The sequence below is a fragment of the Triturus cristatus genome, chromosome 1_1 (genome assembly GCF_964204655.1).
Source record: "Triturus cristatus chromosome 1_1, aTriCri1.1, whole genome shotgun sequence".
Classification (NCBI taxonomy): domain Eukaryota; kingdom Metazoa; phylum Chordata; class Amphibia; order Caudata; family Salamandridae; genus Triturus; species Triturus cristatus.
The window spans coordinates 131,776,430-131,803,474 of NC_140579.1; the positions used below are offsets into that span (position 1 = coordinate 131,776,430).

At 49.4% G+C, this 27,045-nt stretch overlaps 1 protein-coding gene across 5 annotated transcripts in view; it reads right to left on the reverse strand.

Annotated features, from left to right (window-relative positions):
* Positions 1-27,045, reverse strand: part of LOC146869795 (major histocompatibility complex class I-related protein 1-like) — a 193,950-nt gene that overhangs the window by 75,951 nt on the left and 90,954 nt on the right. For all 5 annotated transcript variants that reach the window (XM_085616223.1, XM_085616143.1, XM_085616458.1 and 2 more), the window contains one exon: positions 16,246-16,515. In XM_085616223.1, the coding sequence (XP_085472349.1) occupies positions 16,246-16,515 (270 nt within the window). The remainder of the gene's footprint in view (positions 1-16,245; positions 16,516-27,045) is intronic.

The following is a 27,045-nucleotide window of genomic DNA, read 5'->3' on the forward strand; positions in this document are numbered from 1 at the left end:
TTTGCAGCACCCACCTGTCCGATGTTATGGACCGCCAGTGGAGCAGGTGATGGCGAACTCTGCCGCCCACTGGCGTGGTATGGGCCTGAAAGCTCGGACTAGGAGGGCTTTGAGGCGGATGCTGCCGGGGTTGAAGTGGGCTGACCACGTCGGCCTCCATTTCCGCCACGGCGGAAGCCACGTCCGCGACCGCGCGCAGGTTGGTTCTGCGGCTGGTGGCTCTGCGGACGTGAGGAGGCGCCCCTTCCTTGGCCACGAAAGGGGCGAAAAGCGGAGGTGTGCGCCCGCGGAGCCGAAAGGCCCAAGGACTTGGCCGTAGCCCGGGAGTCCTTAAAGCGGTTCAGCGCACTGTCCGCCTTCTCACCAAACAGGCGAGTGCCATCAAAGGGCATGTCCATGAGGGTGTTCTGGACATCCCCGGAGAATGACGTGGACCGCATCCAGGCGTGGCGGCGGAGCGCCACCGTGGTGGAAATCGCCCGACCTAGCGAGTCCGTGGTGTCAAGCCCACATCTTATGGCGTGCCGTGCTGCATCCCTCCCATCAGCCAAAGCCTGGGTAAGGCGCGTCTGGACCTCCTCCGGACACAGGGGCAGCACGTCCTCCACCGCATCCCACAGGGAATGGGAATAACGGTCCAAGAGGCAGGCGGTATTTAAGGACCGCAGGCCCAAACTAAGGGACGAGAACAGTTTCTTGCCAAACTGCTCGAGCCTCTTGGAATCCCGGTCCGGCGGAGCGGTCGGGAAGGAGGATTGGGAGGTAGAGGCCTGGATAACCAGACTCTCGGGGGTGGGGTGTTGGGACAGGAAACTGGGGTCGCCCGGAGCAGGGCGGTGGCGCCTGGCAACGTTCCTATCCACAGGAGGAACTGTGGAGGGCTTGGACCAGGTGCCCTGCAGAACGTCAGTGAGGGCCTCGTTGAACGGCAGCAGAGGCTCAGTGGAGCTTGCTGAGGTCTGAAGCACCTCAGTGAGGATGTTGGTCCTCACAGCCACGGCAGGCAGCTCGAGCCCAAGGGCCTCAGCCGCCTTGCGCAGCACCACAGAAAATGCCGCACCCTCCTCCGAAGCCACGGTCGGAGGAGAAGTGAATCCAGTGTCTGGCGAGGTGTCCAGCCCACTGGCCTCCCCCAGTTCATCTGCCCAGTCCTGCGAAAGCCGTGACTGCACAGCTAAAGGGTCCTCGAACCCCTCCCAGTTGCCCCCTTCTTCCGATTCCTGATAAACAGGAGGAATGACCGGAACCGGACTGTAGAGATGGTGGGTCTCAAGCGGCGTCGGATACGGCGTCGATCGACGCCGCTGCGGCACCGGGTCCGGATGAGGGCTAAACTGGGGCAGAGTCGGCGTCACAGGCGCCGGCGGCACCGGAGGCGTAGGCGTGGGCGCCGGCGGCGTCGGTAACGGCGTCGGTGGTTCAGGCGTCGGCGCCGGTGGAGGAGTGACTAGGTCAACCGGCGCCGACTGGGGCCCAGGCATGGGCCCCGCGGGGACCTGCGGCGTCGAGACCGGAGTCGTCGACGGCGCCGGGGCCGGAGCCGCCGGCAGGCAAGGTCGCCCAGTCGAGTCCGCGGGGCCCGAAGGCGCGCCAGCGGGCATCGACGGCGGGGCCAGGCTCCTCATGGCCGAGAGGAAGGCACTGACCTCCGCCGGCGTCGCGTTAGTCCCAGGGACCGGAGGGTATGGGGACGGACGCGGCGCCTGCGGCTCCGCCGGAGCCGCGGGGGTGGAACCACCCTGACCCTCGGCCGAGTCGCGCGACCGGCGAGGGGAGTCCGAAGAGCGGTGTCGCCTCTTGGACTTCTTTGAGTGCTTAGACTTACCCGACGACTTGGAGCCGGACGAGCGATGGCGTCGGCTATGGCTCCGCGAGCGATCCTTGGATCTCCTCCTGGACCGGGATCGCGCACGACGCGGAGCCGAGTGGCGAAGCTCGAGAAGCTTGCGGGACCGCTCCCGCCTAGCCTTCGAAGTCAGGGCCTGGCAGTCGTTGCATGACTCCGCGTCGCGGTCGAGGCCTAAGCAGAAGAGGCACCGGCGGTGGTGATCGGTCACCGACATCAGTCGGTGGCAATCGTCGCAAGGCTTGAAACCAGGCATCCTACCGGCACCAGATGTCGAGACAGGGATCAAAAATGATCAAAAAGGATTTAGTCAAAAAAGACTAAAAGGGGTAGCTCTCCCGGATCTGCGCTTACTGGCGCGGAAAAAAGAAGAACTGACGTCAGCGCGCGAGGGCGGCGTCTAAGTACTCCGATGACGTCATTCCGGCGCACGACGCCGACGACGGACGCGGAGCCGCAGACGACGCCTAGCGACGCGCAAGGGGTATTGCTGACGAAAAATCTTCCGGATCCAGTCTGACGCCTGGGGATATTCTAAGGTGAGGAATCTAACTAACGTGTTTCTTTCAGATACATCAGCACATCACACACCATGGCACCACAGAAAATGCTCAAATTCACAGAGAGTGAGTTGTCAGTCATGGTAGATGAGATAATCCGAGTTGAACCACAAGCGTTTGGTAACATGGTCCAACAGACAAGGTCAATGCAGTAGGGATCACCCCGCGCAACAAACAGGAAATCCAGAAGCGGTGGCATGACGTGAAGAGTGTTGTGAAACAGAAGAGGAACAAGAACCGTGAGCTGGCTCAGATGACTGGCGGAGGCCCTCCCATTCCACTTAAAACATTTAATGCATGGGAGGAGAAGGTGCTTGCCATACTGCATCCAGAGAGTCTCACAGGAATAGCCTGGGGAGTGGAGGCTGGTAAGTACCAACAAATGTATACCATTACACTGCTATGTACTGTCTTGCACACCACAAAGCTACATCTCCGAGGCCCAAGTACATTCATCTTCACCCCAATACCCAACACAGGTCTCATAGATGTAACATTCACTCCATCTGAATCACCACAAAGGTACCCAACATTTACTGTGTTGTATGTGTCCAGGCAACCAGCACTACAACTCCCACCAGGCCCCCCCTGTCCCATCCCTGAGCAGGGTGTAGCATCCCCCACCCAGAAGCATGTGTAGCCATTATATGGTTCACCCTCACCTAACAGGTAGGTAGCCATCTTCCCAGGGAGGGCTGTATGGGGGTTGGAGGCCTGTACTACAACTCCCACCAGGCACCCCTGTCCCACACCTGAACAGGATGGAGCACTCCCCCCCCCCCACCCAGAAGCATGTGGTAGCCATTGTATGGTTCACCCTCACCCAAGAGGCAGGTAGCCATCTTCCCAGGGAGGGCTGTTTGGGGGTGGGAAGTCTGCACTACAACTCCCACCAGGCCCCCCGTCCCACCCCTGAACAGGATGGAGCCCTACACACCCACCCAGAATCATGTGCCAGCAAGTCCACCCCAATGTGACAACAGGACAGGTAAGCAGACAGTGCATGCACCCCACCATTCCGCAAGAAAAGCATTGAGACATATGACAACACAAGGCCTCACATCACACCAAAATTGACACAGATACAATATCAATTTACAGTGTGCAGACAGCTAAGCATATGTAACTGTCACAGAAACAGAAGTGTGACTCACCAAATCCCATGATGAAGCAAATCAGGGCACAAACATGCACAGCACTGAATGCTATCTGTAATTTCCATGAGTGCTGAGCATAAAGGACCATATGAAAACAAAGCAAGCATGGCCTGTAGAACTAATAAATCTAAGCACAGGACATGACAAAGGTATGCATGAGATGACAATGGCTAGTTCATGCACAGCTGTAACGCCGACCGAGTTTTTTCCGGGTCCGAACTGCTCCATAGGCCTCATCCGTAAGCAAACCGTGCCGTGCAATGGAGGTGAATTCCGACCGAGTCAGTACGATGCACTTTTTGGACAGCCGGATCGAGTCGGAGCCTCTGAAGCGTAAACACTCCGGGAAGCGGACTTCGGGGGTCGGCGCCAGCCCCCCTTCACCCATAGATTTACGAGTCGGTCATAGGTGGGGACCCAAGGGTCCACCAACATGTGCATGTACGGTGCGGGTGGCACAGACGCGTCCCCACTGCAGGATGCGCACTTGTGCGTAACTTACCTTTTTCATCAATGGGAGCCTATGTACGCATTGTACAACAGGCTCCCATTGACGTCAATGGGGCTCCGAGCGACCCATGTCGGTCAGCGCTTGTTCGCATCGTACTTGGTCGCTTGGAACCCCGGAGCACGAGTCGGTCAGAAAGTCCTCCGACGCCGGCGAGTGACGCCGTAATCTGCACCGAAGCTGTGAGCGCGGGTCCGACTTGCAACTTACGCCAGACGCCAGCTGCTGTGCCGCATCAACTCCAAAGCCGACATCGTCGTGGAGCCGGTCCTCGACGTGGGTGGTCAAGAATCCATCGACATCGTGACATTGTGGTTTTGGTGCCATTGTGACGTCACCTCCTCTCCAGTAAGGAACCGATGCCTCCCATGCCTGCGCAAGCATCCAGGACACTGACGCATCATCTCCCCCGAAGCAAGGAACCAACGCCGCAACGCGCAAACAACACTGCATCTCCCAGACGCCGTATGCTGTCTTTGTTTTCATTTTTCCAAAGTACTGTTCTTTGTGGGTCTGTTTTGACTCCGGGCCCGAAGCCGCGCACCTCGCGGTCGGCGACGTACTTTGGGATTTCTTTGACCTCAATATCGTGATAACTACAGTTGGGATTATCTGTTGCTAAAGACTGTTTTAAGTGAAACATCTTGAAGTATTAATTATGATTACAGTATTATGGGTTTTTGTCGTTCTGGTCTTGTGTTAAGTATATATAAAGAATACTTATTTTATACAACCTGTGTGGTGTCCATCTGTAGTGTTGTCACTGCATTACTGTATGTGTTCACAAATGCTTAACACACTGCCTCTGAGATAGGCCTGTCTGCTCGTGCCAAGCTACCAAGGGGGTTAGTAGGGGTTATCCAGGAGTGTAATATCCTTTCCCTAACTAGAAGCAAGCGTCCCTATTTGGTCAAAGGTGTAAGCCATTGCCAACTAGAGACCCCAGTTCTAACACGGACTCCCTGGATTTCGAGGATGTGGAGCTTGAAGCCGGCCCATCTGGTATGCCAGGGTGCAACAGGTCCCAGGACCCCACTGACCCCTCCTCCCCCATCAGCAACAACAACTATGCTGACCCCAGCTGGAACGACCTGTGCCGCCACCAGCACCACCACCAGAGCTGGCAGAAACACTCGCCCTGCCCCAGAGGATGCCCATCCCACCCTAACAACTGCGGAGGTCAGGGAGAGTAGGCACGTGCCTACAGTGGTGAGGCAACAGGTCCGTGACAGCAGGCCAGGTGGGAGCTGAAGTGGGACTCATAGGCAACAGGACACTGGGACCGAAGCCCTGGCAAACATCACCAGAGCCCTGGACAACATCGCCTTCGGGCCTATGAACGGGCCCAGGGACAAACGGGCCAGGCTCAGCAAGATGCCCGTGAGCTCCAACAGCTGCTGAGGTCCATAGACAACCGCATGGGCCAAATCATGGACCTCTTGGACCAGCTAGTGGCGGTACTGAGGGACAGGCCTGAGGCACAAACAACACCTCCTCCTCTCTCCTGAGAGGGGGGACTCCTCAGACACCACTGAGCCTGCAGATGCGGCCCCCCCTGCCAAAAGAGCAAGGGGCCATCATAAGAAATCCTTGGGAGTATCCCATGGCCAAGCACCTGCCAAACGCCAGTCAAGGAGCCAGCTATAATGGCACCCCTCTTCACCCTGCCATTGACTTTGTTGACTGTCCTTCCCCACACTGCCATGTTAATGGCATCCGTCTGTTGGACTGGGTCACCACATCAATGTGGTGACTACTCAATTGTCTCATCTTCCATCACTGACAACTCATTGCTTCACCATTCACATTTTTGTAAATATCCACTCCCCTGTAACATATACCCATTGTAAATAAAGACTCCTTACACACCAATCTCGTTGTGTCTGCTCCATGTTTATCACAGTATGTGCAATGTTAACCATTATTACAATGTCACAGGAGCACGGATTGTCTGTAGGCAGGGAGAGGCTGAAGGGACCTAGGAAAATGCAAAAGAACAATAGTCACTAGTCAGGCGGTGGCATCACAGCCATAACACAACACTTGTCATCAAGGTACTCCAATCAGCACACATTACAATGAGCAACAGTACTGACATAGACATCCTGTAGCTGTGCCAAACTACCCTGTTCCCGACACACTGGCAGCCAGCACTGAATCAACAACAGGCTGCAGTCACAAAGCTCACATAGACCTTTTCACCAACAACGACATCAGCAGACAATGGCCCCATTGTACATTGTCACTCACCTTCAAGTGAAGTAGCGGTTGATGCGCTGCTGACACAGGTCGACACCTTCCTCCTCTCCAATATCCTTGTCACTGGAAATGTGTGGTTTCGCAGGTGGGGGCCTCTGCTTTTCATCATCATCCAAGATCAGGGGGATTTGTTTCCGCAAGGCCAGGTTGTGGAGCATGCGGCATGCTACTACAATATGACACACCTTTTTGGGTGAGTACATCAGAGGCCCTCCGGTCTTGTCCAGGCAGCAAAATCTTGATTTTCAGGAGACCAAATGCTCGCTCCACCACACGACATGTCCTCCCATGGGCATTGTTGTAGCGGACTTCACCCGGTGTCCCGGGATTCCGCAGTGGGCTCAGCAACCAAGGCTGGTTAGGATATGCAGTCACCTAGGTGTGACATACACATACAGATTAAGAGATATAACTGTGGCAGAGGACAGCATGGCACATATACAGCACATGACTTGACTCTGCGTACTCACCCACAATCCATGCCCGCTCCGGAAGCAGATTTGCCATCAGCTGGGGCACAATGCTGTTGAGCATGAAGTATGAATCTGGGCCGAGCCGGGAAACTTGGCACAGACGTGAGAGATGATCATATCCGCCTGGCACACCACCTGCACATTGATGGAATGGAAATGTTTCCTATTCCAGTATATGTGCTCCCGTGCCTGTGGTGGAACCAGGCCAACATGTGTGCAGTCAATTGCACCAACAACATTAGGGATGTGCCCTTCACATCCGCCAATTCCTGCCTCCTGGGGAAATGTATGTACCTGTCCTTGTATAGCATCATAGCCGACAGGACATCCCGTAGCACCATGCTGAAGGTAGGTGAAGACATACCCCCTGCAATGCCCACCGTGTTCTGGACTGATCCAGTTGCCAAAAAATGCAGGACTGCCATCACCTTCGACGTTGGTGTGAATGCTGTTGGATATGATCTGCGAGGCCGCAGGTGTTGCTCCGACAGTGCACATAGGTCCTGTAGTGTGAGTCGGTCCAGATGGAATCGGCGTATTACGTCTTGATCCTCCATGTCAGCCAGCAGGGTGAAGGGACGATGCACATTTGGTCTCCTCCTAGGTGAGATGAAAGGGGGCACATCATTGCAATACACAATGAGATGTGTCCACCATCTGTCGTTTTGACTGCCACAACACACACAATGACTGGCATCACAGTTCAGCTTACAGCACAACTTACATGTAGGGACACCTTCAGCTACACTAGTCGTACACTTGTTCACTTTTCACACAGTAAGTACCTACAGAATAAATTCTGACTATGTGAATGCCCAAAGGTATATGTCCACATCTTGCGTAACCAGCCCTGACAGTATTTCATACAGCATATGTGTAAAACACCAACAATACTGGCTCCTACCTAGCTACTGTACCTGCCACACCTTCTTGTGTAAGGCCAACAGGGCACACATCAACAACACAATGAGCACAGTCTGTGCGTTAACAACAAATATGTGCATAAGCCAAGCAAAGTAGACAGTGACATATGCACAATGGGTAGTCAGACATTCATCACTGTGAGTTGCTCTGCCCTGTCACACATTGACATGTGTACCCATTGGAGAGTCCATCACAACCCTGTTCTCTGTACTTTCCCAGCTATATCACAAGTGACATGTGAGGGAGTACATGTCAATGTTAACAATCATATACACAAACATGGCATGTGTAGTCAGTAGTGGGGTAAATGTTACATTGGCATTGTGTGCACAATCTTGTGCCATTAATCATGTGGCCACTGTGCACTGTTGAGAAGTGCCCATTGGCCATTGACACAGCATGATGTGTCCATAGGTGCTGTCAAAGTGTCTCTGCCACCCAAATCACGGTCATTCTTAGCAATGTATGGCACCCATATCGCGGAAGCAACCGCCTGGCACCAGCGGTGTGTCACTGCCAATGCCAAAGCCACACTCGCGGAAGTGATAGGCATATACACATGGTCAAATGGCGGATGGCATGCTCCACCACCCAAATCACGGTCATTCTTAGCAATGTATGGCACCCATATGGTGGAAGCTACCGCCTGGCCCCTGCTGTGTGTCACCGCCAATGCCCAAGCCCTCACAGCCAATGGGACCGCTATCGTGGTAGACTAATGCAAGTTTGAAAGTCGCGGAAGGCATGCTCCACAACCGCGGGCCCGGTCATTGGATGCAATTGAAAGATGCACCACCGCGGTAGTGACCGCCTGGCCCCTGCGTTGTGTCACCGCCAAAGCCAAAGCCCTTACAGCCAATGGGAACCGCTATCATGGTAGCCTAATGCAAGTTTGAAAGTCGCGGAAGGTGTGCTTAGCAACCGCGACTTGAACAAAGCTGACCGGGAACACCAATTGCAGCAGCTCAGAACCACTGAAACTACCCCATGAGGCTATATATGTGTGGGAGAGAGCCTCACTTTTCCACTGCTTCCAGAGCCTGCTGCCTGCCACACCTCACCACCAACTGCTGCTGCTCCTGTCTTCAGAGCCTGCTGCCTGCCACCCCTCACCACCAACTGCTGCTGCTTCTGTCTGTGGAGCCTGCTGCCTGCCACCCCTCCCCACCAACTGCTCCTGTCTCCCGGACCCAGTGATGTCAAGGATTGAGAATATCAGGGCCCATCCCTTCCCCACCAAGGAGCTGGAGGTCCTGGTGGACGAGGTGCTCACAGTATGGGAGGCTATATGGTGCTTCAAATGTTGTGGTAAGTGTTTCAGAGTGGAAGTGAGAGTGCAGGGTGTGCACACATGACGTTGATCTGCTGCAGTATGTGCCTGAGAGTGTGGGGTTGTGTTATGCACTGCCTAGCATGCTGTCTCCAGGAGAAAGGGGTGTTTAGCCAATTTCACACGTTTCCCTGCCTGCACAACAAAATTCGAGGGACAGGTATTGTTCTGTCAGCCATACAGTGATGCAGCAAGTTGGTTATGCAGGAGTCAGGACGGAAATTGCCTGTGTGAATGGATGTGTGGGTCCTTGATGTTCTTCACAGGCTCATCTGTGGCATTACCAAGGGTTTACGTCCAGAGGGTACTGATGGAAGTGTGTCAGTCTCTAAATTCACATCATGTATAGTTCAGCGCTATGCTCAGGACTTAAATGCCAGAGGGTGACACTCTTGGTGGGAATTCACATAGAACACAGCAGATTGCTGTACTATTTTTACAGAGCCCCTTCCATTTCCACCAGCCTGTGTACTGACTCACATGTGTACGCACTGTATAGGCGCTCAATTTGTCCCTTCATGTGAAATTTCAGCTGTCCCACTTTGGATCTCAGTGTGAGCCCACCTGGCCTGCACAGTCACTGTCCAATCTGACAATCACTGTATGTACAGAGTGAAACATATGGTTTGTCTGCTAGACTATCCATCAAAGAGCCATCTCAGACCTGTAGATTGCACACGACAGGCCTTGTGAGAAGGGTGTGAGATTGTGAGATCATGTCCCTAAATGTGACCCCCATGACACAGTGAGACATTCACAGGGCAAGGACATTGGGGGCTGCGCTGTGTTGGACACAGTGAGTATGCCCCAAAACATAATTACCAATGTGATGTATGTCTTGCCCACCCACAAACTGGATAGTAGATGTGGGCACCCTACACATAGCTTTCTGTGGTGGCATCCTGCATGTGTATGATTTGATGGGCTAAGGGTGTTGTTATATGTTCCTTCTCTTGCATGTGATGAACACATGCTTTGTGGCTGGCTCTTTGGCTTTCCGTTAGTGTCCACCTCACTTTAGCTTTGCCCATTTCTTGTCCTCCATTGCTGCTGACATCTGGTCTGTGTATGTGTCTGTGTGTCAGTGTGGGGTGTGTCTAGTTGAGTGATTGTTCATATTCATTGTGGGTGTTCATTTTGTGATTGGACTGAGTTTGCTTGACATGAGTGTAGTGTGATTGTGGTGTGAGGGTTGCCCTGGCCCTGAGATTCTGTGCTGTGTGTTCCTCTGCAGCCCCACCTGCTAAGTATGTCTCCCTGGTTGTTTGGTGTGTGGTGCAGGGTGTGGGTTCACCTGGCTGGTTGTTGTGCAGGGGGGGAGCACAGGAGGGGCACATGGCATGTCCCTTAATAAGTGTGGAGGGCATAGTGTGTGGAGGTGTGGCCCTATGGTCTTTGTGGACTGCCCATGCCTGGCGCTGGCCCTGCCTTCTTCATTGTGCGCAAGTTTTCCTGCGTCTGCACCGCTGCGGTGACATGACCGGGACATTGCATTGATGTCGCGGACAATGGGTGACCTAGATGTGGAGGGGTGATTTGGTGACAAGTAGCAAATGTGTGGGTAGACTTGTGGATGTGTTCCTGTCCCCACCAGGGTGTCTGGTGTGGACAGGAACCTTAGATCAGCCCTGGAGTTGTGTGTTGTGCTTGTGTGCACAGTTGTGTGATTACGTACCTGCGGCGGCGGCTGCGACGGTCCATGACTTGCTGGTAGTGTATCAGGTAAAGCGCCGGGAAGACGTGTAGTGACGGATCCATTGCGGTCAGGGCCGGGAATTAGATTTTGCGCTCCGCTGTGGTGCTTCCGCCGTCTCTGGTTGGGCGGTTTTTCCGCTGCGGTGTGAGGGTCTGTTTGGGGCATCCTAATTTGTACGGCGGAAGAGACATCATTCCGCACGGCGGTGGGTCTCTATTGGCTCACACCGCTGCGGTGGCGGGCGCATTTTGATGGCGGTTTGCGTCGCTCCGCGGCAGATGGGAAATGGGCTATGTTTGCCCATCGTAATATGGCGGGCGTGAGGACCGCTGCTGGCGGGCAGAAAATTACATTTTCCGCCATTGCCAGCACCGCGGAGGGGCCTCCCCCCACCATCGTAATTTGCCCCTTAGTTTCTGCTCAGTTTGTTGGTAATAGGGACTTTCAATTAATAAATTGTAGTGTTCGGCTACGTCAGTAATTTGTACGTATGCTAGTGCTATTAATTTTTTAATATGATATGCAAAGCTGCTATTTGTTGCATATTCTACACTTAGGGCCTGACTCCGAACTCGTTCGGAGGCGCTCCTGATGGCATCTGTCAGGACAGAGTCCGAGTCATACGCGCGATTTCCGGGCGACTCGTACAGCTGTACGAGCGACGCAAGTACGATGCGAAACTTGCCTTGCGCTCTGAGCAACTCATATGCATCTGTGAGCCCCTCCGGATGACTCCAACATGGCCGACGCGTTCAGTGCAATGGGGCAGATTTCAGGGTGACCAATTACGATGCGAGCATCGAGCAGCTGGATCGAGTCGGAGCCTCCAATTTGAAAAAGCTCCAGTAAGCGGACTTCAGGGGTCCGCAGCGGGCCCCCCTTCACACTGGGCCCTATGACTCACTAACTGAGGGGGAGCCAAGGGTCCCCCCTACACATTCATGCACGGTGCGAGCGGGACCAAGGCGTCCCCGCAACAGGGTGCGCCCTTTTCCAAGACATGCGTTTTTTCTCAATGGGAGCCTATGTACGCGTTGTACAACAGGCTCCCATAGACTTGAATGGGGCTCCGAGCGACCAGAGTCGGTCAGTGCTGCATCGCATCGTTCTCCATCGCTCGGAGCCCAAGTCGTTCGGAAACCTCTAAGGGTGCGAGTCGGCCGTAGAGCTTTCCCAGCGAGATTGGAATCAGGTCCTTAGTATAGATTTTTAGAGGTACCTCCAAATGCATTGGTTAAACTGATAACAGCAACCTTGGATTGCTGTGTGAGGGCAGTTTTTTAGAAAGTAATTATTGCTTTCTTGTTTTACTTTGGTTAAAAGTTCACAATAGGTGGTAGTTTGCTTGTTTGGTAATACAGCATATATAAAGGGGATGATTGTATGTTGATAAAGTCCATGAATTGTATATAATTGGTAAAATGGTTTGGGATTTTAAAAGTCCCATCCATCATCCATGTTTCACAGGTTTGTAATTTTAGTAAATTTGTGGGAGTCCCAAACATAATTATTCTTTTGTCAGCTGATTTATTGTCATAAAGAAGAAATTGTTCTTCATTAAGAGTAAATGTGAGTTCAGGTGGTATTTCTACTTCAGCAAACTTTTTGGGAATAGGTGTGGTGGTAGCAGTAGCTTTTTTAGTTCTAGCTATTGTTCATTTTAGTGACGAGATTGAGGGCATTTGGCCAGTTGCATGTTCTGGGACTCTGGGGAGCATATGCTTAAATATTTCTGTTGTAGGCTTTTGAGAAGTAGTGCTAATTTCCTTTATATTTTCTAAAGCATTTCAAACTTCAATTTCAGCTACGTTAGGGGGTGATTATGCTCTCTAACATATAATACAAATGTTTCCTTTGTAGCAGCCCTTCCATAACATTTGTTAGAATAATATTTGCTTAATTTCCAGTTAACTTTGTCCCCAGTTTACTTTTCTTGTGTGTACACATACCCCATATAACATAATAACAATTTGCCTTTCTTGGAAGTAGTAAATTGGGCCCCTTCAGTCATGATGATTCTTCAAATGCTCAGAGAAATGTATATAAAAATCATTAAAACTATTCCAGTGCTGTTTCATTTTGTAAAACATGTACGTTGTCAATTTAATACTTTACAATTTTGAATGTGAAGATTTTTTTCAGTGCTGATGCTTTTTCTTTGCTGTTTGCTTTTGGTATTTCTTCAGAAATTCCTGTAGAAAAAATTTGTAATTTTAATAAATTTGTTACACTGCGTTTTGAGGGGAGGGGGAGTTGTAGTTAGTTTGCACTTCTGTTAGGTATTTTTAAAAATTGTTTTACTTATTTTGAGATTAATACTTGCCTTATTTGCAAGTAGATATTAATAATTTTGTTCATATTAAAAAAAAATTAAGAACATTTTTAGTAGCAGTAGTTTTGAAATGTTATTTTACTTACTTTCTGGAGCTGTAATCAGAGTTTTCTATAATGCAGTTCAATGTTGTGTCAGCAATCTAGCAGAGTTTCTCCTTCTTTCTTTTTTGGTTGCAAGGTAAAATAATGTTTAATTTGCGTGTGTTTATATAGTGTTTCATTAATTGCTGTTTTAATCTTATTGGGTTATTTTAATTGTATGTGTATTTCATTGGTTGTTACTTCTGGTTTTAATTAATTTGGAAGTTGTTTTCTATATATGGTCAACGCTAATTAAGTTGCAGTTACTTTTTTTTTTTAATTAAAAGTGGTGTAGTATATTATTTGTAATGCATATTCTTTAAATGTTAAATAATAATGTTTTATTTTAGATATGGTGTTTGAAGTAGTAAATAATATTGTGTGTTTATAATTTTTCATGACATTGTTGTTAAATTTCATTAAAATATGTTAAGTGATTTATAATGTATGCTGTGTGTGTTATTGCTATTTAAATATTTGGGGGGTATATATTGTGTTACTGTAAATTATTTTAACATGTCAATATTTTTTTTAACGATAATATTGTTGTCTATATTTTGGTTATCGATATTTTTGTCATTCTGTATGTTTTTTTAATGTGTTCAATATTATTTATCACGATATTGTTTAGTTCAATAATGTTGATTTCGATGTTAATGTTTAACGATATTTTGTAGTTGATATTTGTGTATTTTTTTAAAATAAGTCTAGGATGTCAATATTAGTGTATTTGATAATTTTGTCCTGATATTATGGTAGGTCGATATTATGTCAGTGATCCCAATGACAGGCAAGGAGTCTTGTGATAGTCATGGCGGCACAACTAGTGCTGCAGACCATGAGAGACACTTTAACTTATATGCCCTAGTTACCCCAGGCTCATATACTAGGGACTTACAAGTAAGTTAAGGTATACCAATTGAGGGATTAGCCAATTAACAATGTACTTTTAAGAAGGTCAGAGCACATGCACTGAGGCCTGATCAGCAGGGATCAGTGCATTTTAGAGACATTACACAAGTAATCAAAAAAGGGGTACAATGTGGGGGTGAACCATTTTCCTCACATCTCCATTAAGAAGGAACAGATCAAGTGGAGAGCAGGTCCTTGGATGCCAGTCTCGAGCAGGCGCCTGATGAGGATGGGGTGTGAGACTGTGTCAAATGCTGCAGAGAGGTCCAGGAGAATGAGGGCTGCCGTGTCGTCTCTATCAAGGATCATGTGGTTTTCGAGGAGTGCTGTTTCTGTTCAGCCTGAATCCAGACCGCATGACATTAAGGGTTGCTGAGGTGGTCTGTGAGGCATCGGTTGTTTAGTTTCTCCAAGACTGTTGCTAGGTATGGTAGGAGAGTGATGGGTATATGGTTAGAAAGTAGGGCTGGGTCAGCGGATGGTGTCTTGAGCAGGGGCATGATGGTGGCATGTTTCCAGGTGTCTGGGAATGAGGCTGAGTCCATGGAGGCATTGAGGATGGGTGTTAGTGCTTCACTAATCAGAAGTAGTCCTTTGGTAAAGGTGTGGTGGGGAAGAGATCACATGGGCCCACGAGTAGATGGTCTTCATGGTAGCAGTGATTTTGATGGTGGGGACTGCTGGCCACAAGGTAGGATTTGTTCTACGGCAGTGATGGGAAGTTGAGTTGCGACAGTGATGGGGTCTGGTTGAGGCTCAATGATGCTGTATATGTAGGTGATTTTGTTAGAGAAGAATTCAGAGAGCTTGTTGCAATGGTCTTTTGAGGGGATGATGTTGTTGGAGGTGACAGGAGCATAAATTCAGTCTTTGGCTCAGCTCAGTCAAGTTTGTTTTCACACCCACAGGCGACATGGGTGAACCTAGTTCAATGCCCCAACGCTGATTGTGAAAGAAAAGTTATTGTAGCCCCACAGAACCCAACCTATTATATAAATGAGGTGGTATTAATGTTTTTGGGTTATCAACAGGGAGCAGTGGTAATCCAAACAATGGTTGAGGGGGTGATGTTGCTGGACGTGGCTGAAGGAACAGTGAACTCTTTGATGATGCCAGAGATTTCCTAGCTGCTGTTTGTGTCCGCAAGAGCTGCCGCTTGGTGTTCCGTATGTACTGGAGGTAGCATTTTAGGGTTGATTTGAAGATGTCTTTATCTGTGGTGTCTTGACTTGTTCTCCATTTGCACTCCAGTTGCTTGCAGTGACATTTAGTCAGCCTGAGTTACTCTGTGTATCAACTGGCCTGTGGTTGAGCTCTTGCTGTTGGGTTGCACTTCAGGGTAGCGAGGATGGGACTTCATGCGGTGATGCAGCTCTTGATATTCTGAATGGTAGGTTGCTGGTGTGCACGGGTTGTGTGTGGAGAGGGCAGAAGAACTCTCCTCTTCTGTGGTGCTTTCCCAGCTGCATGAGGTTAATCTGGTGGTGGTAGGTCTGTGGTGGTGTGGGATGGGTGTGCTGAAACTGACAAGAGCATGGTATATCCAGATCATAGTTGCTGGCTTGTAGACAGTTGTGTTGCTTATTGAGGAGAAAATAGGTTCCAATAGGTATCCGAAGTGTGGGTGAGATTGATAATGTGCTAGGTGAGGCCAAGGCTTGTGAGGAGGATGAAGGTGCTGGCACTGATGATGAGGGGTGCAATAAAGTCTGTCATGTCGATGACTTGCATCTGAGTGCTTACCTCCATATGCGCTGTATTAAGAGAGTGAGCTGAGGGAATTTTGTGCCCCCTTACTTCTGAAGGTAATGCATGGCTTAACAATATGTAACAAAGTACCTTGATTCCTTTTTGCAGTGGAGTGTAGGTTGAGGTGACCTGCATGGATCTCACTAGGTTTTCTTACCCAGAATGCTCTTTAAAGCTCAATCTTTGGTGAAAATCATATTTTCCTCATACTTCTATAAGGGGAAACTACTGAAATCTGCAGAGATCAACAAAATATCTACCACCCAGCATTCCCACAAATATCTGTATAAAAACGGTACTGGACTTATGTGGCTGGGCCTAGCGCCCGTGACAGGAACAGATGAAACCAGGGACTATGCAAAGTCAATATGTGCCCCATGGTCACAATCACCTGCTACAGACCAAAGCGCACTTACCATATATCACTGTCACAGTGTCCGGCAGGCTGCTATGATACACCTCATATTTGTACATTTTCTCATCATCTCCTTCCTGAACTTCCACTGTTGTCCACACCTGGTAGGTTCCATCAGGGTTGGGCAGGATGTCCCTTGACTCCCAGGGTATCTCTACACTATTCCTGAGCCATTTCACCTCAATGTCTCTGGGATAAAATCCATACACGTAGCCGGTCAGAAAGGTGCGATCGCCCTTCTTTCTTCGTGTAACCATTGTTTGAGGGACAACTGCAAGGAAACACAATAATTATAATTACACAACAATTACATTAGGATTTACGCAGTACGTTGTTTGGAATTACTTACCTGTAACACTTTTCTCCAGCACATACTTTGACTACCCTCCTTCATGACACTTCCAGGACACCATGTGCACCCTTACAGTGGAGAAATCTGGATAGAGGGGCTGGTAGGAGAAGCCTCACCACATCCATTATGGATAATAGACTCAACTACATTGGTAGCTCCCTCCTACAAAGAACTGAGGATGCTACTAGGAGCTCAAGGAAAGGACCAAAGAGGGTGACAGATATTGGGGCTTACCGCAGAACATAGATGGAGGTGAAACAAGATTAAGATTACAGGGAACCTCAAATCCTGTTCTTATAATTATTTTATCACACTGCTCTTTACCGGTGTTGCATTAAAAGGGTTGTCTTTAGTAAGAACCAGAAAATAAAATTGTTTCTATGAACTGAACTCATGCAACCAAATTGTTTCTATGAACTGAGCTCATGCAACTATTTTCCGAGTAAGACAAACAAATAAGGGTTGAAAAATATGATCCTGACTGCATGTTTCCTACCACTGTACCTTGGCTGAGACAAATGTGATGGGGGTAATTTAAAGGTTCAGACAAAACCCCTTCAGGAAGAGCAACTGTATCAGATAAGAGGTTATTGGCTCGAGTTGACCCTAAGAAAGGGATCAGACATATCAGCAGAAGGGCAAAGTGTGATAACGAAGCAGTTCATCAAATCCAGCAGTATACAGAAGCAATCTGGGAGGTTGGTCTTTCCAATGATATTCACAGCAATGAGTAACAGACTCACACACCTACAACTATAAGTAAGAAACTAACACTTACCACTATGAGTAAAAATGTCACATAAATAATTAACCTACAACTACAAATAATACACTCACACAACCGTGAGCAATAAATTAACTTACAACTGAGAATAAACTTACATTATCAACTATTAAATCCAGATAGACAATTTATTTGTAGAGATCAGCAAGATGGGGGATCCTTTCGCTGGGGTGATGATGGCAGTTATCAGAAGAAAAAATGCAATAACGAAGCATGAAGCGTATGCATTAGGCACCAATGAGATGCACAACCCTTGCTCATCTTTATTAAGAACAGCAAAATAAGATTAATCATTAGAACAGTTCCCAAACCTCCTCAAAATTAAACCTTCACTACAGCATGGGTCTACCTTCAGACTTGGAGTCACTGTATGCACACAAACCAGATGAAATCACACACTTAGAGGGTTATTAGGATGGCCACCCTAGCAGTGCTGGGACTGGCCGCCAGACGTGCGGCGGTCCCCGCACCACCAATTAGGATGCAACCGCCACGCTGGCGGTGGCATTCCGCATTGTTGACATTGCAGCAGGTGCTGCTTACAGCAGCACCCGCCGCAATGCCAAGGAGCCATGTTGTGCATTGCCATGCACAACATGGCAGGCACCGCGCGGTGCCTACCACCTTGTGCACGGCAATGGTACCCAAGTGCAGCCCCCTACCCCCAACCCCCCCAGGGGTCCGCAACGGGACCCCAAGGCAATTTCCCGCCGGCCTTTCCATGGCAGAAAAACCCTGTGGAACTCAGAATCCTAATATGGATGGCGGCGTTACCATATTAGGGCCCCAGTCTGCCCGGAGGGCAATTGGAACCTTTGTCGACCGGCGGAAAAGCGGCAGACGCACTTTGCGTCCGTCGCGTTACCCCCCGTCATTGTAATATGGCGGGGCATAAATCAGGTTGGGATGGTGGGCAGATCGCCACCGCCGGGCAGGCGGTGGTGATCCACCCGCCATCCTAATCACCCCCTTACTGTGGGACCACATGTTCCATCATCAGCTACTGTAACTCAAAGGGTACTGGCGGGTGAATGCTGCTCCAGCAATATATCACAAGACCCCTGGTCCAGCGTATATCAGTCGTAAGAATTCACATTTCACTGACACCCCAGAACGGTTGTTCTGAACGCATGTTACTTCATAATAATGAGTATTTAAGCTTTACTCGGAAATACAGAAAAAGGGATGGGTGGAATGTACAAATTAATTTCATCCACTGGTAATTACTGGGGCCGCACCTCAGACCATCAATTTTGTGCCCACCATGCCACCTCAGATGGAAACCAGCCATATGCAAATCATCCTCGGTCCTGCTCCAATAGTATCAGTCCAGCCCTAGCTGCCAGGCCAGGGCCATTCTGAACCAGAACACAAGCAACCCTAGACCAGAAACTTTACTCAAAGCAGAGTGACTGAAGAGTCAAACACCAAAGCAGAACAGGCACATCCAACATTTCTATATTAACTGCACAAAACCAATTCTAACTTCTTAACCCTATGGTTCTTCCAACTAACTTCCTACTCAAGGTTTTTTGGCGCAACAGTGCTAGTCACGCATTCATGCAAAGCAGAGGCCGCCATTTTGTATCATCTGTCTGGTTCACATCAGTCTCATCTACCATAGTTTTTCTACTAGGATGGTCTGTATGGCTTCCATTATTCAAGCCTTAGACAGACATGACTGAAAGACTGTAGTTGGAAGAAAGATTATTTAGTTTGCAGTATTTTTTGGCACAGTCTTTCTACAATGTCTGTCTGATTTGCATTATTCTAACATTAGTCGTTCTTCTGTTAGTTGTAGTCTTTGTACTAGACCTCAAACTCTGTGTCAGGACTGGAGGCGAGAATTAGGCTTATGACCTTCATATACTACATACTACTTATAGGAGACAGAATAAAACAAACTATAATATCCATTAACTCATGGGATGAAACCACAAATAAACATGGTTAAAGTCAACTGATCATTACTATATTAGTACAAAATATGGTCCACAATCTCCCTTCAGCCTCAGTCTTTGCTACTTGATGCAGCCGAGATACATATATATATTTTTTTAATTGAAATCAGTAGCAATCATACATATAGTACCGATTAGTAGATAGTACAGTTACTCATACATTTGCATGTTATGCAGGGGTCAGCAAAGCATATACATTAATTGATTACATCTCTGTTCTCACTTCTGCGCTTTTCCAACTCCACCATTGGGGATATACATGTCTCCCCGATAGACATTCTAATTTGGACCATTTCCTGTCCCATTTTTTGGGGCACCCCTGGGTTATAAATACTTCCTTCTCCGCTATCATGCACTTGTGTAATTCTTTCGCCCACCCAGGAGTGGAAGGTGGAGTTGCCCCTCCCCACCCTCTCGCCAGTTCCCACTTGACCAGTGTGTATCCTAGCGTCACCAGCTGTTGTTCAGTTTCAGTAAGGTCAGTACCTGCCCAGATGTTTAGCAGTCCCAGCTGTGGTGTGATAACTACCTCGTTTCCCAGTGCAGTCTGTATGTAATTTGTGGCTTCCTCTCATCTATGTTGGATAGTGGGGCAAGCCCAGATAGTGTGATAGAAGGTGGCTGGTTGTTGGCATCCCCTCAGACAGAGGTCATCAGGTCTTGCCCCTATTTTAGCCAAAGTGATCCCTGTCGTATAGGACCGGTGTAAAATCCTGAGCTTTATCAGTCGAAAGCGAAGTGTGATGGCTGCTTCCCTTGGGGACATAATGGCCGAACTCATCATCAATGGGTCCCAGGTCCCTCTGCCACTGCTCACTAAGTTTACTAAAGGTATTGGGCAGGTTGTTACATAGTTTTTTATATGTTTAAGATATGGCTTTCGAGTGTAGTGGCCCATCTAGCAAGCAATCTTCTAATGGCGATGACTCTGGTATGTCTTTGAGATTTGGAAAAGCCGTCTGTAAGGCGTCCCGTATTTGCAAGTATCTGAATAGTTCCCCTTGAGCCATTTGGTAGTGTCCCCGGAGTTCCTCAAAACTAAGGATAGAACCCTTTTTAACCAACTCTCCTACCACTGAAATTCCAATCATGTCCCATTTGTCGAACCCTGGTTGATGACATAGCATGCCTAGTTTCTGGGCGTACCACAATGGCGTTGCTTTGGTGAGGGTGGTAGCCCAGCCCAGTTCACTTGATGCCAAATTCCTTAGTGTGTGTGAGGTGGGTCCAAAATATCTACGTTTCCTTGTGCGGGAATATAGGGCTCCTAAATAACCCGAGCGGTCTGTTTGATACCTGTCCAGAGCATAGGCTGGATTGGTAGGGGGGTGATACATCCAATGATTTACTGCTACCAGTTGTGAGGCCCAATAGTAGAGCGTAAGGTCTGGTAATGCTATGCTCCCGTCATACCAACTTTTCATTAGCTTTTTCATTGCCACCCTAGGGGCCTTACCATCCCACAGCAGCGCACGGACCTCACTTTCCACTGCTGTGAAATAAGTATCTGGGACACGGTTTGGGCAGTTCTGAAGAATATATAAAAAGTGCGGAAGGGCCAGCATCTTGAAGAGGGGGGCACGGCCCACTAGGGACAAGGGCAGGGACCGCCAGTGCTTTACATCTGTACGTAGCCTGGCTAGCGGGGTCGCTAAATTATGATTGTGAAAGAGAGCCGGATGTGACGTGACAAATATTCCCAAATACCGGAACCCCTCTCTAGCCGCTTCTATCATACAATTCACTGGAAGACGAGGGATCTGCCCCCGAAGCACGAACAGTACCGACTTGCTCCAATTGATTGCATATCCAGAATATTTCCCGAAATTTGTGAATATGTTTTAAACAGCGTGTACGGATTTATAGGGGGAGGCAAGGTACAATAGGATGTCGTCGGCATACAAGGATATTTGGTCTTCGTGGTCCTCTGCCCATTTCAGCCCCCGTATCATCGCGTCACGACGTATCCATGCAGCTAGGGGCTCTAATATGAGGGAAAATATCAGTGGAGACAAAGGACATCCCTGTCTGGTACCTTTCCGTAACAAGAACGCACGGGACGTGTAGTTGTTGACTCTCACTTGCCCCGTATATCGGTATACAGCAGTTTTACCCAACCGAGAAACTTGGGGTCGAATCCCACCCTGCTTAGAACCTCAAATAGGTATGGCCATTCTTTAGAATCGAATGCCATTGAAGCATCCAACAACAGCACCACTGCATCTTCTTCCAGGAATTCTCTGCGCGCCAGCACGTTATGGAGATGACGGATATTGAGTGCTATATTTCTCCCTGGCAGAAAGCCAGATTGATCAGGGTGTACCAGGGAGGAAATAACTGCAACGAGTCGTATGGCCAGGACTTTCGCTAGGATATTTGCCTTTACCTTGATCAACGAGATAGGCCTATATGAGCCACAACTGTCCTCAGGCTTCCCTGGCTTACAGATAACTGCTATGGTAGCCAGACGCTGGTCTGCAGGTAGCTGTCCCTTCTCGTAGCTTTCATTATACATAGCTCGCAGGTGTGGGGCTACTTGAGAGCCCGTTACTTTTAGAAACTCAATGGGAGTGCCATTAGGCCCCATCGCCTTTCCCCATTTGATTTAACCGATGGCCCTTTGGATCTCTTCATCCGTTAGGTCCTCATCAAGGTTGTCTCTATCTGATTCTGAGAGGATCGGCAAGTCTCTACTTTAGAGGAGTTGACGAGAGTCTTCCGCTATGTATGTGGTAGAGGGAGAGTATATCTTCTCTAAGTGATCTGCGAATGCCTCCACTATATCCCTGGGGTGGGTAAGTGTCTCGCCACTTGGCAGTGTTAACCTGGACACCCATTTTGTTCCCTGTTCTCGCTTTTCTAACCATGCTAGAGTCTTGCCGGCCCTATCGCCCAATTCGTACAGTCTGTGTTGGATACTGTGGTGTTTGGGCATCATGTGTTCTCTAGTTTTAATTCTGTACTCTTCTTGTTTAAGTGTCAAGGGGTGGTGAATGTCGTCCGATGGGCTATTCGCATGGTCAGACTCCAGTTGTTGGAGTTCTTCTTCCACCTGAACTAATAATCGGCGCTTCATTTGAATATACCCAGTTTTTAAGGACAAGGCTTATCCCTTAAAGACCACTTTATATGCCTCCCATATGGTTTGCGCCAAGTCAACCAAGCCCAGATTTTCTTTGAAGTAGTTACCACTTTGTGTACACAGTTCCTCTTTTATGTCAGGAATTTTCAGCAGCCACGGGTTGAGGGCGATCGTGGTGCGTGGCTGTCGTTCCCAGTGCGTGCGTTCGATCCTGACTGGGGAGTGATCCGAAATTCCTCTCGGCAGGGCTTGGGGGTGCCTGAAGCTACCTAATGAGGCTGTATATGTTAGAAAATAATCGATATGGGATAGACTTTTGTGCGCGCTAGAGAAATACGTGTATTGCATGTCAGTCGGTTGTAGTGCTCGCCCCACATCGGTCAGTCCCATCGCTGTGGTGAATTCTGTCATGAGCCCATTTGATCTTGCTCCCGGCCGCTGTGGGTGCCTATCAATTATGTCATCCATGGTCATATTATAGTCACCTCCCAGGATTAAGGTGCCCACGGGAAGATCGGTCAGCATGTTGCCAAGGTCTACCAGGGCTTCCTTACCCAGTGCTGGCGGCAAGTATAGTGAAATCACATTAAGCACTCTCCCCTCCCACTGGGCCTCTAAAATGGAAAATCGTCCCCTAGGGTCCGCCCACGTATGGTGCACAATAAGAGGCATACTTCTTTTCACCAGTATACCCATTCCCCTGGAGCCACTGGTGTAGTCTGCATGTACTAGGAGTTTGTAACCCCATCTAGTAAGGGCTTTGCTTTTATGCCCGACCAAGTGCGTCTCTTGCAGTAGTACGAAATTGTCTCTTCAAGTACTGTTGGACAATTCCCCTTTTGATTTTATCTCCCATCCCGTTCACATTCCAGGTTAGAACAGAGAGTGATCGATCTCTTTCATCCCCCATCGAGTACCATGGTGAAAATCTCAAAACAGTAGATCAATGATAAGGAACAAGTTGCATTTGATACTAGCTGAACCCAAGTAACTCTCCTCTACGTATTTCCCCTGGCACTGAAACCGGCTAGAACATCAGTACTTAGCAATATACAATTGTCACGTTGCAAGTCAACCAAACATTGAAAAAGTGAACACCCCTCTCTCCTCCCCTTTCGCACCCCTGCCCCCCCTGCCCGTGGATTTAGAACTACCCACTCCCCAACTAGGCAGAGTGCCTCTCTTCCCCCCGAAATACTGAAAAAGCATGGGCTTAGTCAGCCCCAATCCCGCTAGTTGCACGTTACATCTTGCCTGTAGCGGTCTATCCATTGTCCGTACTAGTAAAGTGTCCCAGGAGTATCTCCCTCAGTGGGGTGTGATCAAAACTAAGTATGCAGCAAACAAATCCCCAAGCAACCACATGTGTATGTAAGTCTTAAGAACAGTCTCACCACTTCTGCGATACTTGCACTTCCGTAGAACTACTGGCGGTCAGTCCTCATCCTCAAGGTCTATGCGGGCTCCGTTTCCTTCTCGTTCATGGCAGCGGAGCCACCTACAGATGGATCGTCCAGGTTCCCCCACTGTTGTCTGGGTACTCCATTGCGATCCCTTATTTGGCCCCCCCACCCTGCACCACCCCTCCAACCAGTCCTACGCCTCCTCCAACAATGTGAAGAACCATGTCCTACCGTCAGACTCCACTCTGAGCTTGACCATAAAAAGCATGGCGTATTTCAGTTCCCGGTCCCGGAGCTCTTTTTTCACTGCCTGAAAGCTGTGTCGCTGGGCTTGAACTTTGGCCGTGAAATCCGGAAAGAATGTGACTTCGCTGTTATCAATCCTTAGAGGCGGACTGGATCTTGCCGTCTGCAGTATGATATCTCTGTCTCGATAATTAAAGACACGGGCGATGAGGGGTCTCGGGGGGGGGGGCATGTTTCAGCCTACCTCCTGGCACCCTATGTGCCCTCTCTATCAAGAAGTATTGTGACAGGGTCTTAGGTTGTAGGTGCATGGTTATCAATTCCTCTACATACAGGTCGGCTGCTAGCCCCTCAGCCTGTTCTGGAACGCCTAATGTATGCTGTTGCGATGGGCCCGTCCCTCATATTCATCGAGTTGTTGCGCCATTCGCTCCTGTCTATTCTGTAGTTGAACCACCTGCATTTGGAGCTGGGAAGTGTCAGTCTGCAGCGCTGTTGTGATGATTTTGAGTTCCTTCACTCTTTCATCCATTTTGCGAACGTCCGCTCTGATGAGAGATACCTCTACGTTAACCGAGTCCAGAGAGGTGCGTACTCCGTTTATGGCCGCCATGATGTCGTGGAGCGTTGGTTCCGACCCTGGTTTATGGGCATTCTGCGCCTCCGTTTTGTCCATTTGTCGGTCGTTCCCTGTTTTATTCCAGGCGAATTTGGCAAGTTTATTTTGCGCGTTGGCCTTTGGACCCCTGCCTGTTGCCATGTATGCGCCTTGAAGTCTCGTGAATAAATGGTATAATCAGGACAACCTCGGTAATTTCCGCCGCCTACCCAGCGAGTCAAGCAATCTCGCCGTTGGCCTGTCGGGTTTCTCTAGGGTCCCGTCCCTCCAGCTCCCCGAGTTCAGGTCCCCTCTCCGTCCGAGGGCACTCGCTGCGTATGGGCACTCCGCGATGATGGGGGCTCAACAAGCCATGCCCTAATCGCCCACTCTTCCCACGGATCACTGGTTAGGCAGGGTGGTGTCATCGACTATCACTGCTGCAACTCCAGCTACGCATGGACCCGGGCTGTCTCTAGGTGTTTGTCACTTCCATTCCAGGAGATTGCCAGCAACCTTGGCTAGAGTGGGGGGGGGAGGGAAGAACCACGCACTCTTCTCTATAAATGCGCCTCTTCAGGTGGTGTGGTCATGCGCACCCTTCATCCCCACTCATGTCCTCTATCTTCCCAGTCTATTCTGGCAGCTTCTGGGACACCCTCAGTCTCGGGATCCCATCGTCAGCTGTTGATTTAGCCACAGCCTTTCTGCTGGTGGTGCACTCGTGCAGACCAGGTCTCGTCAGGAATCACCGCCCTTCACTCTGAAGCCGCAGTAAACGATCTAGTACACGTGGGATGGGGGTGTAACTCGATCAGGCCGCTTGTAACGCACAGCCTCAGCTAAAGTGATGATTACTCGCCTACCGTGGCGCCGGTGTCAGATCTCCGTTTCGGTCTGCACGTGGAGGCGCGGGCCGCTGTTCCTCGACAGCCTCGTCAGCGTCTGCTAGGTGGTACCTCTGCTCCCGGGTCACTCCGCTCTCGCCCTCCGCTGTCCCTCTCCTCGCAAATGTTCCCTTCCCGGCAAGGCCCGGTCGGGGCCCAGCAGGCCTTCAGAGCCGGGGCCTCCATTTGTGGCCTCAGCCCCGGGATGCCTACCCCGTTACCTCTGGGCAGCTGCTGCAGCAGTCTGGGCCCCACTCGCCTCTTCCGCCGGGTCAGCCACTCTCTCAGACCTTCACTCTGGTCCGCCACTTGTCTCGATGGGGCCACAGCGTGCAGACGCTGCTGGAATCCGAATGCCACTATCGCATGTCTGGGTGCCGCCATGTTGGAGCCTCCGTCCTTCTCTGTTCGGCTCACTCTAGCATGCCTGAGAGGGCTCTTTTCACCTTTGTGTGCTCGCTGCGGGTCTCCCAAGCCATGCCGCACTCTCGGAGCGAGTTTATAGTTCTCTACGACACAGGATTATTCAGGATAGCCTGCGGGGTAGTGGGAGCTCTCTCTGCTAGCAGCCATGCTCATCGGCTGCTAGCCACGCCTCGAGATACATATTTTTGTCTTTTACAATATTGGTGCTTTGCTAAAGAATGCATTCCCATCAGCTGGCTATTTGCAGTGATTGGGACTATTTTGCCTATTTGATAAAGGGAAACTTGGAAAGTCGTCTGTTCACCACCTATTCTAGTGAGGGTCGGCTTTCCACTCTTCAGTGGTGAGTTCAAAGCCCTCAATTAGGGTACTATTCATGAGGTCATAAGAATCAGCATCTTTTTCAGGCAAAGTCAGGAGAAGCCCAATTTGTTCTAGCTACTTTTCTTGCCACACAGGCTCTCTCAAACGCAGTGAACCATTTGGTGATATCATCACCATCTTAATATTTAGGGACAATCCCTTTGGGGAGATTTGAGTCATAAGAACCTTCCCTCTACCTAGGAACTTGTATGCTGCCACCATATATATATATCCTAAGCCCATCTCTTTCCTTTGCCTTTCTATGTCCATGAGCTGAGCTTTTAAGTTCAGGATCCTCGTCAATCTTTCATGCATAAGGTCCTCATCTGAGGGGGCCTCAGCTGTATGTGAGTGGACCGACTCTTGTCCATTCTCGCCATCATCTTCATCAGTATTCTTATCATCCTCAGCTTGGACTACCACGTTTGTTTGATCTTTATCAAACTGAGCTATCAGTTGTCTGAGATATTCCTTTTTGGGGCTTTTGCCTGGTTTGATAACATAGCCCTTACAGAGGGCCCTACAATGAGCATGGCTCAGGTTCAAGTAAGGGGTCAGCTCGAGCTCCTGAGCTTGTCTATAGGTCTCAGGCATTATTTTATTTAAGTTGGGACCTTTTTATGAAGTTATAAAAAATAACTAAACACTAGAGACTTTGTCGTAACTTAAGTACAGACTATTACATTTCTAATCGGGCAG